Genomic DNA, 14995 nt, shown 5'->3' on the forward strand with positions numbered 1-14995 from the left:
GGAATATGCGTTACATATATACGATATATTTAACCGCAATTTTGTTTTATTTACGAATTAAACGAAAAGAGAGAATGTGAGATATTTAAATAAGATTTAAATATCTTAATCAATTATGTGTCGGAATTGATTGGGATTGGCATTTGAATTAATATTAAATATTAATTAAATAGTTTAATTAATCATTTAATGTTACTTTAATTTGAAATTCATTATTCAAATTAATTGTTGAATTAAAATGAAGAAAGTCAAAATGTTGACTTTCATCTAATGGAAAAATCCATGTTAGTGAAATTTTGAGGTGTCAAAATTTGGTTTAACCAAACATGCATGTTTGCCAAATAAACTCCACAAGTTTGTGTGGAATTTTGAGTGTCAAAATTTGGTTAACTCAAACATGCATGCTTGCCACATAATCCCAAACTCTTGAGTGGAATTTTAAGTGTCAAAATTTGGTGATCTCAAGTTTGCATGAACATGCAAACTTGACTCTTTAAATAGAGTGATCATGATACTTGGAGGGGATTCTTCATCTTGATGAAAAACCTTGAGAAAAACTTCTCACAAACACTCTCTTTCACATATACAAAATCCCTCCCAAGTTTAGTCACTCACCGGATTCCACAATCCCGTTCTAAGGCCGGAGGATAGTGGAGAAGACACTAGTGGTGGTTCGAAACCGGTTCGTGAGGCAAAAGGAGTTTGAACTACAAAAGGTTAGTATTTAAACTCATTAAGTTTTAATACTTATGAACATGCTAGTGATTTACAATAATTGATGTTCTAAAAGTGCCTAAGATCCAAATTGCTTCCGCATGTGTTATATTAACACCATCATCTTACTCCGTCAAATGGGTCGGTTTTATCTCTGGGTTGATTCGAATTTTGTATAAGAAGGTGTTAATTTATTAGAAAAGTTCTTTTTCATTGGATCGTTCAACTTAGGATTTAGAGTTGTCTAATCAATGTCCGTTAAAATAATTAAAATAATGTAGAATCCTTAAATTTATCTAAGGGTAAGAAAGTGTTTCTTACTCCGTCAAATGGGTTGGTTTTATCTCTGGGTTGATCCGAATTTTGTATAAGAAGGTGTTAATTTATTAGAAGAGTTCTTGTTCCAACAAAAGTTTGGATCGTTCAACTGAGAATTTAGAGTTGTCTAATCAATGTCCGTTAAAATAATTAAAATAACGTAGAATCCTTAAATTTATCTAACGGTAAGAAAGTGTTTCTTACTCCGTCAAATGGGTCGGTTTTATCTCTGGGTTGATTCGAATTTTGTATAAGAAGGTGTTAATTTATTAGAAGAGTTATTGTTTCATTGGATCGTTCAACTAAGGATTTAGAGTTGTCTAATCAATGTCCGTTCAAATAATTAAAATAATGTAGAATCCTTAAATTTATCTAACGGTAAGAAAGTGTTTCTTACCCCGTCAAAAGGGTCGGTTTTATCTCTGGGTTGATCCGAATTTTGTATAAGAAGGTGTTAATTTATTAAAAGAGTTCTTGTTCCAACAAAAGTTTGGATCGTTCAACTGAGAATTTAGAGTTGTCTAATCAATGTCCGTTAAAATAATTAAAATAATGTAGAATCCTTAAATTTATCTAACGGTAAGAAAGTGTTTCTTACTCCGTCAAATGGGTCGGGTCTTATCTATTGGTTGATCTGATTTTGTCTAAGTAGGTGTTAATTTATTAGAAGAGTTCTTATTTCAACAAAAACTTGGATTGTTCAGCTGAAAATTTAGAGTTATCTTATCAATGTCTGTTAAAATAATTAAAATAACGTCGAATCCTTAAAATAAAATAGGTGAAAAATGGATTACTTTAGTTTCTCAATTCTCAAATTTTTCCCTTTTGTCTAAATCTTATCACTACTATCATCGTTGCTCGTTATTGTCCTCTATCAATCATTAGTCATTGCTTTATCATCATTGTTGTACCCATTTGGTAAACGAATGATTTGCTCATGCCCCAAATTTGGAACCATTGTTCAATGCTCCTGTAGTGTTCATGAAATTGATGAATCGAGTACTCAATGACTACGGGGACACGTTTGTTATTGTGTTTATAGATGATACTCTGGTATACTCCAAGACAGACTAGTAACACAAGTTACACCTCAACAGGGTTCTAACGATTTCGAGGGAGAATAAACGGTATCCCAAGTTCTCCAAGTGTGAATTTTGGTTACAATAGGTATCGTTCTCAGGACATATGGATGTTGAGGTAGTAACACAGTGGAACTATCCTACTACTGTTGTCCAGGTATGCAGCTTCTTAAGACTAGCAAGTTGTTATCGATATTTTGTATGATTACTCCGAAATAGCCCGGTCACTCAAATGCTAAAAATAATAATAATAAATAAATAAATAAAAATTCAAAAGGAAAAGTGTTTAGAATAAAGAGGAGAACATATAATAAATAAATAATAATAAAATAGTATCCATTTAGGGCAATCTTCAACGGAGAATATCTTTATTAGGGGTGTACATTCAACCCGACAACTTGACAATTCGGACCAACCCAACCCGAACTATAAGGGTTGGGTTGGATTAGCATTTTGGGTAGGGTTGGGTTCATTGTTTCTGAATCCGAACTAAATTGGTTCGGTTTTAGGTTCGTGGATAAAATCTTCGGATTGACCCGAGCCAAATAAAAATATATAAATTATGTTAAGAATATTTTTGTATTAATAGGTTTGTTAGAGTGGTAACATTTTATTTTATTATTTTTAATTTCTTATTTCTTATTTTGTTTAGTTTATGGTCTGCTCTCTTAATTTATCTGACACCCTATTTTAATTTTTATTTTTGTTATATACAATATCTTTAAATTAATCATTTTTATTATTTATCAAATTCTCAAGAAAATGTGATATTTAGCTGTTTTTGGTTTTATGACAATGTTGAACTATGTTAATATGTTACAATATTTTTTACGTGAATAAGTATGGATCGATTTGTGTTTGTTTGTAAACTTTTAATATATTTTATCTAAAATTGTATCGGAATAATTATAAAGTGTAGATAAATAAAAGTTTTAAAAAAAAATTTGACAACTCGATAACCCAACCTGGGTTGGGTTGTGTTGTATAAATTTTCGGGTTGGGTTGGGTTATCAATCCAACCAACCCGAACTTTTGGGTTAGATAAAAAATCCTCAACTCAACCGAACACGGATCATGTACACCCCTAATCTTTATATCTTGCAACTAAAATATAAAATATATTCCACAACTAACTTTATATGTCACTCGAGGGTGTATGTCAATCATACCCAATTTGTCTATCAGAAAATCAAATTGTCGTCTTCCAAAGCTTAGCGAAAACTTGATCACGACACATTTGTTTGCTTTGTAGACTTCCAATAAATAAATGAATTTTTCAGGAATATGCAAAACTGGAAACCTGAATTTCCCGGGAATGCGAAACTGGAAACATTGATTTACATTTTAGACTACTTGCATAAATGATTTACTCCGGGATCGGTAATTTTATCTCATTTAATTTGATTAAAATAAGTAAATATCTTGGCTGATCATTCTTGTTCGTGCATAATGATTTACTGGATTGGTAATTTGTCCTATTTAATTCGATTGTAACAAGTGAATATCCTGCCCGATCAAAATGATGAATATAATAAGGATGTGTTAAATCAACATTCGAAAATTTTGAACCAGAAAGAAAATTTTGATATTTAAGAACATCAAAATCGATGTTCCCTCTTAATCACTTGGAGGTTTTGGACACTGTCCTTCCATATTATATCGTTTCTAAGCAAGTTTTGACGTGTTTTGAAGCGTTTTAGGTCAGTATGACTACTGTTTAACAAATTTAAAATATTATGAGCAAAAGTTTGGATTAACTGATGTCTTTCGATGAATTAAATCCTTAATTTGTCCTAACACGATGTCATGGGACTACACAGGTGGGTTTCTAGGAGTAGGATCACACTAGCGTTAAAGGATATTTAGTGACTTTGGCCCATACTAACTAGGTGAGTAGACTCACGGTTGGAACGCCTTCAGGTTTGGTTGGATGACTTAAGTGATGTATGAAAGACACGTACTCTGTGGGCCATTTACGTGTCATTTTCTGATGCCATGATATGGTTATGTGATGCATGTACTTCCAGTATGTTATGCCTATGAGACATCGTTAAACCATGTATAGATAAGTATTATGCATCAAAATTTAGAGGTGTACATGGTCCGAGTTGAGTTGAGGGATTTTTTTGACCCAACCCAAAAGTTCGGGTTGGTTGGATTGATAACCGAACCCAACACGAAAATTTTCACAACTCAACCTAATCCTACCCCTTTATTCGGGTTGAATTGTCGAATTGTCGAGTTGTCGAGTTGTCAAAAAATTTTTTTTTAAGTTTTATTTATCCACAATTAATAATTATTCAGATACAATATTACATAAAATATATTAAAAGTTCACAAACAAACACAAATCGATCTATAATTATTCACATAAAAAAAATCAATGAACGAAAATTTTAACACATCAATAGTTTAACATAAAATATAAGGATAGATAATCAAATTAAATAAACAATAAAAATGATTTATTATATATATAGTAAAAATAAAAATACTATAAAATAAAATACATATTTGAGTGTCGTTAGAAGAGTTGAGGTACCACTCTGGCAAACCTATTAATACGAAAAGATTCTTAATATAATTTATATATTTTATTTAACTCGAGTTAACCCGAAGGTTTTATCCACGAACTCGAAATCGAACCGATTCAGTATAGGTTCAGAAAAATGAACTCAACTCCACCCAAAAGCTAATCTAACCCAATCTAATTGGGCCGGTATCTTGTTTATGAAGCCCATACTATAAATACCGAAACCCTAGTTCTTAGTGAAGGCTAGCTATAAACCATCGCTAAATTCATTCCGCGTGTCTCGTCTCTTTACTTCTGCAGCGGCATCTTCTTCAGCACATCCAACTCCGGCGGTGCAACTTCGATACGATGGTAAAATTCTGGTCTACTTTTTTTATTTTTGGTATCTGGATTTACTGTTTGGTGTTTTATTCTTTTTGTTTTGATTAATCTAGGCGCCAAAGAAGGATAAGGCTCCTCCACCGTCTTCCAAGCCTGCTAAATCTGGCGGAGGGAAGCAGAAGAAGAAGGTCACATTCTTCAAACTATATCTTTTACTTTATTTAAATTCATAGCTGTATCATATAGTAGGTGAACTGTATTTTGAATCATGCCGGTGTTATTGTTAGGAATGAGGTTATTTCAACTCTTTATTGAAGTATTTGGTTCTCCGACTATTTCTCTGTTTCAAGTGGTGTAGATCTTGTTTTTTTATGTTTGGATATTGCTGAGGTTATTTTTGGGAATGAGAATGTTTCTCTTCCTTGTCTCAAATTGTCAGATTTCGAAGTTTAATTGCATGTCTAATCCCTTCTCAAGGTGGCCTCGAGGCCTAAATCTCAAACGCTGCATCTATGATACTATGATGTCTTATGTGGAAAAGGCTTCTATCACTTTTACCAAATTTTTGTTTTGTATTAAACTTTATGTGGACAATCATGATACTTCGAAGCAACTAAAGATGAGGAAAATTAGTACTCTGGAGCTCATGAACTTGTAATTTTGGTTTTCGGTTCGTTTTTGGAAACCAAAATCGCGATTGTGATTTCAGGGTAGAATATCTCGTGCAATTTAGATGTGAACTGTAAAATTTTGATTCTAAATGCTAAGATTGTGCAGTTTCTCATTTTTAATCCTGTTTGTTCATACAACAGAAGTGGAGCAAGGGAAAGCAAAAGGAGAAGGTCAACAACATGGTTTTGTTCGATCAAGGAACTTATGACAAGCTTCTCGTTGAAGTTCCCAAGTACAAGCTTGTCACTCCTTCAATCTTGTCCGATAGGTTGAGGGTACGTTTTTAAACCTCGTCTCTTCCATAATATAGAATTTTTTTTAATGATTTTTCTTGCTTGCATACTCCTTCACTATGATTTAATTCTAGTTATTTGTCACTTATGACCTTGATACGATCAATATCTATCCTTTTTCATTCAAACCTATGTTTAAAACATTCAATCCATTCATTCTAAGATGCACACTTTAAAAACGTTGTGCTAGCACTTGTTCGACACAGATCAAACACTTGTTAGCCCAATGGATATGTGTTACAACACTGGTTTGACCAAATCATTATGCGTCCGACATTTATTAGATAATTGAACATTTGTTAAGTATATTACATAGACACATGATAATATATAACCAATAATAAATTTGTAACATATAAATGAACAAACCTATCAACTTCAAATTTTCTTCTGACATGAATCTGATATATTTTTAGAAAGTGTGTATTTTATTGAACATTTCATAGCCATGTTCTATATTTTCCGAAAATGGTGACATTGTGTACATGTCGCATTTGTGTCTCGGTCTCATATCCGTATCTCTTAGCATTCAATTAACTAGTGAACTCTGTTTATTCTGAACTCCCTATATCATATCTATAAACATAGGAAACCCCATGATTTCTTTGTACGAGTTCGCACTCTTCGCACTCTTGAAATAAAAAAGAACTTCAGAGTTCTTCTGTATTCGTATCGTGTTGTTTTTGAACCTGTTGGCTGCCACCTAACACGAGTTCAACTTTCAGATCAATGGATCTCTTGCACGAAGAGCAATCAAGGATTTGATGGCCAGAGGTCTCATCAGAATGGTCTCTGCACATGGCAGTCAGGAGATTTACACAAGGGCCACCAATACCTAAAATTCCTTCAATCTTAAGAGTTGCCTGCCATGAATTAGCGTCGTTACTCTAGTTTTTGGTTTTTTGGTTGAATGTCAACTTTAGATGGATGCTATAATTTTGCAATTTTTGTCTGATGATATCTTCCCTGTTAATCACTACTTTTAATATTTATCAAGTTTCCAACCATTCGGGATGTTTATTGATTCCTTCATAGTTATTTTGAATCTGCATTTGGGTTGTCAGTAGATTAGGTTTTTGCTCTAAACTAATCATTAGACTTTGAAATATTTGAAACACAATTAAAAAGAATCATCTGTTTGGTTGTTCTTAGATTACGTTTATAAGGGCTGTTTGTTGATCCCTTGTTTTGACTTCTTCTAATGTAATGAATATTTCAGATTGTAAACAAAATGACAAGGATGGCTTGATTGTTGCCCTCTGCCGACCGCCGACCGCCGACCTTTGTTGCTGCGTGCTGACTACAATTATTCGTTGACTGCTGTTGTTAGTTAAATAAATAAAAAATATTTTTAAATTTTTTGAAGATTCAATAATATTCTTAAATTAAAAAAAAAACTAAAAAATACATTTTAACTTACAAAATAAAAATAAATAAATTCAAGGAAAATATTCCTGAACTAATAATTTGGTTTAAAAATTACTATTTCCACTAAAAATTACTATTTTCTCATTTAATAATTTAAGTGTTAAAAATTTTCTCCATTTTTTTTTGACCGTATGAATAATGATTTTTTCATGTTGTTAAAGGGTTGAACAATGAAAATAGATGGCGAGTGCCTAATTGAATTGATCGGGTCATATAGAAACAAGGTTCAAGTCTACCAGTCTATTAGAATGTCTCATCTGCATACATCACTGCACTTCCACTTGACATCTATCGTGATAACGTCTCATCTCGTCGTGACTTTCTCTTGAATCCTCAAAACTTCTATCGCTCCATTCCCATAGGGGCAGAGAACCCATCGCTATCTCGGCTGTACTACCGGAGGCGCCAGGGAAGTGAGCATGCTCTTGAATTCTCAAAACTTCTGTCACTCCATCCCCGTAGGGGCAAAGAACCCAACGTTGTCTCGGCTGTGCTACTGGAGGCCCTAGGAAAGTCGGAATAGGAGAGCATGGATTAATACTAATTTTTCAGTATGATATTGGAGCTTGACCGAGTTAGTGAATTATACGCCCTAATCTAAACATTGATTATGAAAATGTATGATACGTAGCATGGTACGCGGATTACTATGTAGATCTTTTAAAGTTCTCATCTATATGTTGAGTATGTATGAACCGCTGTAGTATGACCCGTGCGTTTCTAAATAGGCTTTAGATATGAGTGTGCTTAACTCTCTACGGGAACAATTGTTTGTTGATGATATTTAGTATTCCATTACGGTTTAACATATGTATCATATCTGACCCTTGATTATAAGACTAATATCTTGTATCCGTTTATTGCTCTTTCCATTTCCCTTGTAATATATTTGATCTTATCTTATTCGGTAAATGATTATCGCAGATATTCTCATTGTTGTCCCTTGCACACTATGTTACGATCATGTATGTTCCTTTTCATGTCATCAAATTACTATTCTCAAGTGACCTCCGATAGCACGGAGTTATTTACCCCCAACACATATATATGTCTTAGTACAAGCACGAGGTTGCTCTCCTCGTGTTTATGATGCTGTCAGGTTACCCTAATGAGGTTGCTAGAACGCCACTAACTAAACTCTAGTTGATACAGACGTGGGGTTGCTTCCCTCGTGATTATGATGTTACCAGGTTACTACGATAGGGCTGTTAGATGGCCGCTAACTAACCTAAACGAGCTATTTATACCCAGCTCACATATGCATTTTAGTTGTTACAAGCACGTGGTAGTTTTTCTCATGTTATAATATTGTCAGGTTACTCGGATGGACTCTAGAGGGTCGCCAACTAACCTTTAGTAACGAGAAGTCGTTTATGGTTAACTCACATATGTAAGTAACGATAGCCCATAACCTTATTTTACGAGGGCTACTATTTGCCAAGTATTTTATACTCTCTCATACTAATATTTTGACGGGATTCTATTTATTTTAAGTTATTGATATGAAACCCAACGCTAGCAAATATTGTCTCTTTTGATCCTTTACGTCGTCAGTTTCAAGTTTTAAAACGCGTCCGTTAGGAAGAGATTTTTACACCCTTATAAGAAATGTTACGTTCCCTTCTCCAACCGATATGAGATCTTACAATCCACTCCCCCGGGGGTCATCGTCCGTTGTCGGGGTTTGATACCATTTGGAACAACCCAAGCCCATTGTAACAAAATAAAATAAAAAATATATTCCCTAAATGCTTTTCTGGATATTCCTCAATGTCCCAGCTATTCACGGGACGTGAGAAGTAGATGAATAATCATCCGCTTTCGGAAGAAATCGAAGAATTTCTCGAGAATCCTACAAGACCCATTTGTTCTTTTTTCTCTGACAGATAGTCAAAACTTCATACGGGTTCGAATCCTATTGAGAGGTTCACTAGAGATCAGAAATTATTGAATAAAGAACAAGATGTTTTTTTTTTGTCCCTTCAAGGCGATCGGAAAATAAAGAAATAGTTAATATTTTCAAGATAATTACGTATTTACAAATTACCGTCTCAATTCATCCTATTTCATCAGATCCGGGATGGGGAGGTGTTGGATGATGAAGGTCCCACATCGGCTAATTTAGGGAATGATCATCGGTTTATAATTAAAAGAATACTCTCTCCATTGGTACGAGGCCTTTACGAGCTGTGGAGAGCTCGTGTTCTTACATTTAAATTAGAATATTGTTTAAAATTTTAAATGGTAAAATATTTTAAAAATAAAATATTTAGATAAAATAAATGGAAAGGTTTAGGACGGAGAGACGGCGACGTATATTGCCCAAAGGCCGCTGCCCGCAACATCCATTTCTCTCCAACAATATTTTCCAATTCATCTCTTCACTTTTCAAATCTTGAATCCACAATCCTCCTGTTTTTCCATTTCCCGCTGTTCTTCTTGTAATTACCTTCGATTTGAACCAAAAATATTATGGAAATTCCAACAGATCGAGGTTCAGAACCCCTGCTTCCGATCCCTGTTTCGACGACTTCGAACTCAACCCTAGACCATGGGAATTCTACTCCCACTGCCTACAGTTGGCTATTCGAGTGCCATGGATTTTGGTACAAATTGTTTCTGATTGTCCCCAGTTTGCTATTCGTTCTGTACTTGGCATTTCGGGCGAGAAAGAGCTTGTCCAAGCTCTCCAATGGTCGCTCTTATATCATAGTTGCATATTACGGGACTCTCTGGATCGTTACTTTGCTCAACTTCGCTTGGTGCATGTTTCAGGTTCTTTCATTTTATTAACTTTTTCTTCGGGGAATAAGATCTCCAAGAACCCCTGTAGCATTTAACAATGAAATCTTAGCTTCTGTAATGGCGACGGGGGAGTCTTTTCTTTATTAGATGTATGCATAGAATTTGGAATTCGGTTCTGCAATTGTGTGTGCTCCATTTTTGAGCTTTAGATAACATTATGCTGCTTCCGTGTACTGATAAGTTTAGGTTCTATGGAAGTATGTGGTAAATGCAGTAGGAAACTTTAGGGATATAATGCTTTTCCTTGAATCTTGCCCCCTTTAAGTAATTGCTTCAAATTTGGACGGTTTGGTTTTTAATCCTCCTAGAGTGGGCGTGTGAATTGCATTTTGTGAATTTGTGAGGCTTTCGTAAGAAATGGGTTGTTGAGGATTGTTGGGAGGGAGTTCTACGTTTGCTAATTTAAGGAATGATCATGAGTTTATAAATAAGGAATATATCTCTATTGGTACGAGGCCTTTTGGGGACGCCCAAAGCAAAGCCATGAGAGCTTTTGCTCAAAGGAGACAATATTATACCATTGTGGAGAGTTGTGATTCTTAACATGGGTATGTTATTTGAAACTTCTTGTATCGTTCTAAAAACTTCAATTTCTTAAATGGAAAGTTCCGTATTTGTTTTATAAAATCTTGATAGACCCCGAATTATAAATATGTATCAATAGAAAGTTAGCGAGAGGAGCTGAAGAGGCTAAGAAATGAGCGAGCGAATATGTGATTAGTGGTGGAACTCATGGAAATATTTGTTGGTCAGCAGGGTTGCTTTAGTAGATTCTGTAGTACATATATATATGCAAAGACTGTAGAGGGAAGCGTCGTCTTGACTATCGATTAGTGGGTTCTAGAGAGGCGGGAAAGATAGCGAGAGGAGCTGAAGTGGCTAAGAAATGAGCGAGCGAATATGTGATTAGTGGTGGAACCCATGGAAATATTTGTTGGTCAGCAGGGTTGCGTTAGTAGATTCTCTAGTAGATATATATGCAAAGAGTGTAGAGGGAGGCGTCTTTTTGACTATCGATTTGTGGGTTCTAGAGAGGCGGGAGCTCGCAAAATCTCCCTTAGCTTGTAAGTTCGTAACTCTCATATTATCAATGCAGAATTAATTCCATTCTTCTGGTTCCATCAAATCTTTCCCACTTTTAATTTTGGTAATGCTATCGTGTCTCTTTTGTATGTCAAACTAAAGCTAAATTTGAATTTTCTCAAAACTATTCAAGGATTAGTATATGATAGAAAGCAAAAAAATATCTATAATATATACAGATAGCTACATAATGTGTGGTTTTGAAACGGTTACAACGTTTATTTTACATTTATTTATCCAATATCCTCTACCATTTCTATATTCATATCATTTCAGTACCTAAATTCTGGCTGCTTGACTCCTCTTCCCGTGACCTCCGTGTTTTTTGTCAATATTTTAGTGTGAATCTGTGACCCCACCCATATCTATATGTCTCTCATTTTCCTTCATAAATGCTGGTTGCTTGATTCCTGTGTTCTTGTCCTCTGTCATGTTGTTATATACATTTTCATGTGAATCTTACTATGATGTAAGCTGTGACTGGAGCATAGTGTTTGTAATTACTGTATCCAGATGCTCATAAGCCAAGTTCCAATATCATCCATTGGATTACAATTACCAATTAATTCAATTCTGTAGTTTGATTTGTCTGATAATCATTATCAACTTGGATTAAACAGGCATGGGAATGCACCTCTGGGAAAGAATTAGCATGGAATATCTTGTCCTTATCCACGACATCGGGAATGCTATTCTTGGAAGTCAGTTTGTTGGCCTTTTTATATCAAGGAAATCATGTGGGCAGCGTAGAAGCCCTCGCACGAACTTTCATCGTGTCAGGAATTTTTGTTGGCCTGGACTTGATTCTGAAGGTATATCCGAGAAAATACTCCTTAAATGACTCCTTTTCAGGTGCCTCTAGGTCTGCCGCTGGAGAACATTCTGATAGAAAAGCAAAAGTTTGATGTTTTAAAAAGGAGAAAACCAGCTGAAAATTAGACGTGTTTTTAATTTAAGATGCATACGCTTCGTACGTATATTCATTTACATAATTTTTAGAGATGGATTAATTGTAGGTACATTTATGTTCGGGCGCATCGGATGGAAGTTAACATAGGGTCTAGATCTTTCATTTCGAGTTCTGTATATACATGGGATTTCTTTGCTGTGTTTAAAGTGTTTGGATGTTCGATTATGTTTTTCAAGTACACAATTTTTTTGGAGGGCTGTACAACGTGTGGAACGATTCTTCTTACGTTACTGATTCGTTCTTGCCTTGCCTTCGTTTGTTCATTCCATTTTTAGGCAATTTATTTGTTTGGTTTCGGAGTTCCATTATTCATTTTAAGTGACGACAGTAAGCATCGAACAAAGTGGAACTTGTGGGTCGTCCACCGTCTGTTGATTACTGCAGCATATGGTTTTATATTGTTCATGTACCATTCAAGCCATAGAGAGAAATTACCAGGTATAATATCTTTTATCTGTATGCATCAATGAACTGTATTATCTTGCAGTGAGTATTCACTCTGTTACCAATTCTTCTGCAGCAAGACCTGCTTTCTACAGATATGTCGTTATCATGTCGTCTTTGAACGTATTGGCACTCTTTGCTTGCGGGATCGCTGGAAATGGAGCTGGTTTTGGCTATTGGTAAGGGCAGCATGATTAAAACCTCCATTGTGCTTAGTTTGATTTTAATTTGGTCTTTACGATTTTGGTTTAATCTCCCAAAGTTGTTGGAAGGGTCGGAATTGGCTCCAAAATTTGAGAGAACTCGCATTTTTTCAGCAAGTGTTCAAGTTTTTACTCGAGTTAAACTATTACATTTGGGATAATACACACACCACACGTTGCATGGTAGCTCATTGTCACTCATGGCCACTTTCTCCCATTCAAAGAAAAGTAAACACTACTTGATTATTTAGTTTGAGCATAACTCAACTAGTTAAGACATGTATCCTCGATCAATAGGTCAGAAGTTTGAACTCGAATGTTAATACACACACCACACGTTGCATGGTAGCTCATTTCACTCATGGCCGCTTTCTCCCGTTCAAAGAAACGAAAACACTACTTGATTATTTAGTTTGAGCATAACTCAACTAGTTAAGACATGTTTCCTCGATCAATAGGTCAGAAGTTTGAACTCGAATGTTAATTTAACCTCTTTGTAATATCTACTAGATACGAGCTGGTCATTTTGATGGTATATCATGTTTGTTTTTGTCCCAGGTTGTATGGTGCCACTGTCGTCTGTTATCATGCCTTCTATCTTCCCTTTCTATATGAACATTTTCTTGCCGATTTCTTCCAGGTTGTTTCACAATATCATTACACCTTCGTAGTTATTTCCGCTATTTTTCGATCTAAAGGACGTTTGTAATCTCGAGATTTGTATCGCTTTTTCAGGAGGACGATTTGCATTTGGAGAACGTATACTATTCGGAGATGAAGGATGCTGGTTTCTTTGACACCGACTGGGAGTGAGGATGGCGATTCCGTACGTAACGAAAGAGCTTCGTTGCTTATGTATGTAAATTTACTCGAAAACATATATATAACGGTGTTGCAAGATGCAGGTATGAATTTGGAGTGAGATTTGTGTCTCTACTGATCAGATCAATCTTATAGTCTTCACTGTTCTATGAAATCCTGCATCTTTCCTTACAAATATGTGTGTTTGTGTTTATCTGAGGATTCTCATATGGTAGATCTGTAAATAAATTGCTATTAGCAGCAAAAATAAACAGATAGGATTGGGATATCAATTTGGTTCATTCTAGCTTAGAGTTTAAATGGGGTCGTCCTATACTCTTAAAATCTCTATTTGTGGGATCCTATGTTGAACGGAACATTTTTTTTATAAGGATGTGGAAATCTCCCCGTAGTTTTAAAAACTGAGGGGAAGCTTGATAGAGAGTCAGACAATATCTGCTAGCGGTGAGATCCCATATTGAACGGAACATTTTTATATAAGGATGTGGAAACCTCCCCATAGTTTTAAAAACTGAAGGGAAGCCTGATAGAGAAAGCTTAAAGACGACAGTACCGGCCAGTGGTGAGCTTGTGTTCTTACACTATTGCTTTATTTGATAAGCGTTTTTTCCTTTTGTTCTATTTTAAATGGAACATTCTCTCCGCAATGGTGTACCAAAAGTCAAAAGGTGATTTGTTTTCGCTGATTTCTATGTCTAACCATTGTCTAACCATTGAAAGTATCAATGTTTTAAGTATTATAAATATTTATAAATGAAATGTCCCGGAAACTTATATTAAATTCTTTTTTTTTTTTTACGAACCAAACCCAAATTTGTTCTTCTTGATTTATTAAATATTCCTAAAACATTAATTTTTCCGTCCGTTTAATACAAGTATTCATGAGTCGGGTTGGGTTGAGGCAATTTTTAGATCCAACCCGATTATTCAAATTATCAAAATTTTAAATCAAAACAAGTAAAAAGGCGAGAATATTTACTTTCATAATCTCATCGTTTCGTTTTTTATTCGCAATAACTCGGGATTTAATCCTATAGAGATGATAAATGTTTCGCTTGAAAATTCAATGGGCTGCATTGCATCTCGATGATATCGAATCGTATTACAATATCATGAATAACGATATCGGAGTTATCAAATTGATTAATCGTCGAGAATTGAATAGTATAACATAGAAAAATCTTTTATCTATGATTGTATCATGAATCCCATTTTGATTCTAATTTTTTGCATTTTTTCTTTTCTATAATCTACCGTCCTCTCTGTTAAATAGAGAATATAACCCAACTCAGCTTAATCATAAATTATTT

General features: G+C 34.8%; 2 protein-coding genes across 2 annotated transcripts; both read left to right on the forward strand.

Annotated features, from left to right (window-relative positions):
* The first annotated feature begins 4877 nt into the window (after positions 1-4877).
* LOC111461987 (40S ribosomal protein S25-2-like) lies at positions 4878-6968 on the forward strand. The gene is made up of 4 exons (XM_023105638.1): positions 4878-4995; positions 5079-5153; positions 5778-5912; positions 6656-6968. Exons 1-4 carry the CDS (start codon positions 4993-4995, stop codon positions 6767-6769), a joined length of 327 nt encoding a protein of 108 aa, XP_022961406.1. The 5' UTR covers positions 4878-4992; the 3' UTR covers positions 6770-6968.
* Positions 6969-9655: 2687 nt separating this feature from the next.
* Positions 9656-13957, forward strand: LOC111462043. Its single transcript, XM_023105706.1, has 6 exons — positions 9656-10133; positions 11867-12058; positions 12492-12654; positions 12737-12839; positions 13422-13503; positions 13599-13957. The coding sequence occupies exons 1-6, from the start codon at positions 9831-9833 to the stop codon at positions 13674-13676; spliced, it is 921 nt and encodes a 306-aa protein (XP_022961474.1). The 5' UTR covers positions 9656-9830; the 3' UTR covers positions 13677-13957.
* The last annotated feature ends 1038 nt before the right edge of the window (positions 13958-14995 follow it).

This window comes from Cucurbita moschata, unplaced genomic scaffold (assembly GCF_002738365.1).
Source record: "Cucurbita moschata cultivar Rifu unplaced genomic scaffold, Cmos_1.0 Cmo_Scf00026, whole genome shotgun sequence".
Taxonomy (NCBI): domain Eukaryota; kingdom Viridiplantae; phylum Streptophyta; class Magnoliopsida; order Cucurbitales; family Cucurbitaceae; genus Cucurbita; species Cucurbita moschata.

What these genes read in the sequence shown, in the direction of transcription:
- LOC111462043 (XM_023105706.1), top strand. Translation starts at nt 9,831, where the DNA reads ATGGAAATTCCAACAGATCGAGGTTCAGAACCCCTGCTTCCGATCCCT. An exon ending in GCCTGGACTTGATTCTGAAG is followed by an intron (nt 12,059 to 12,491) that starts GTATATCCGAGA and finishes TTCCATTTTTAG; the next exon opens with GCAATTTATTTGTTTGGTTT. An exon ending in CCATAGAGAGAAATTACCAG is followed by an intron (nt 12,655 to 12,736) that starts GTATAATATCTT and finishes ATTCTTCTGCAG; the next exon opens with CAAGACCTGCTTTCTACAGA.
- LOC111461987 (XM_023105638.1), top strand. An exon ending in GAGGGAAGCAGAAGAAGAAG is followed by an intron (nt 5,154 to 5,777) that starts GTCACATTCTTC and finishes TTCATACAACAG; the next exon opens with AAGTGGAGCAAGGGAAAGCA. An exon ending in TCTTGTCCGATAGGTTGAGG is followed by an intron (nt 5,913 to 6,655) that starts GTACGTTTTTAA and finishes TTCAACTTTCAG; the next exon opens with ATCAATGGATCTCTTGCACG.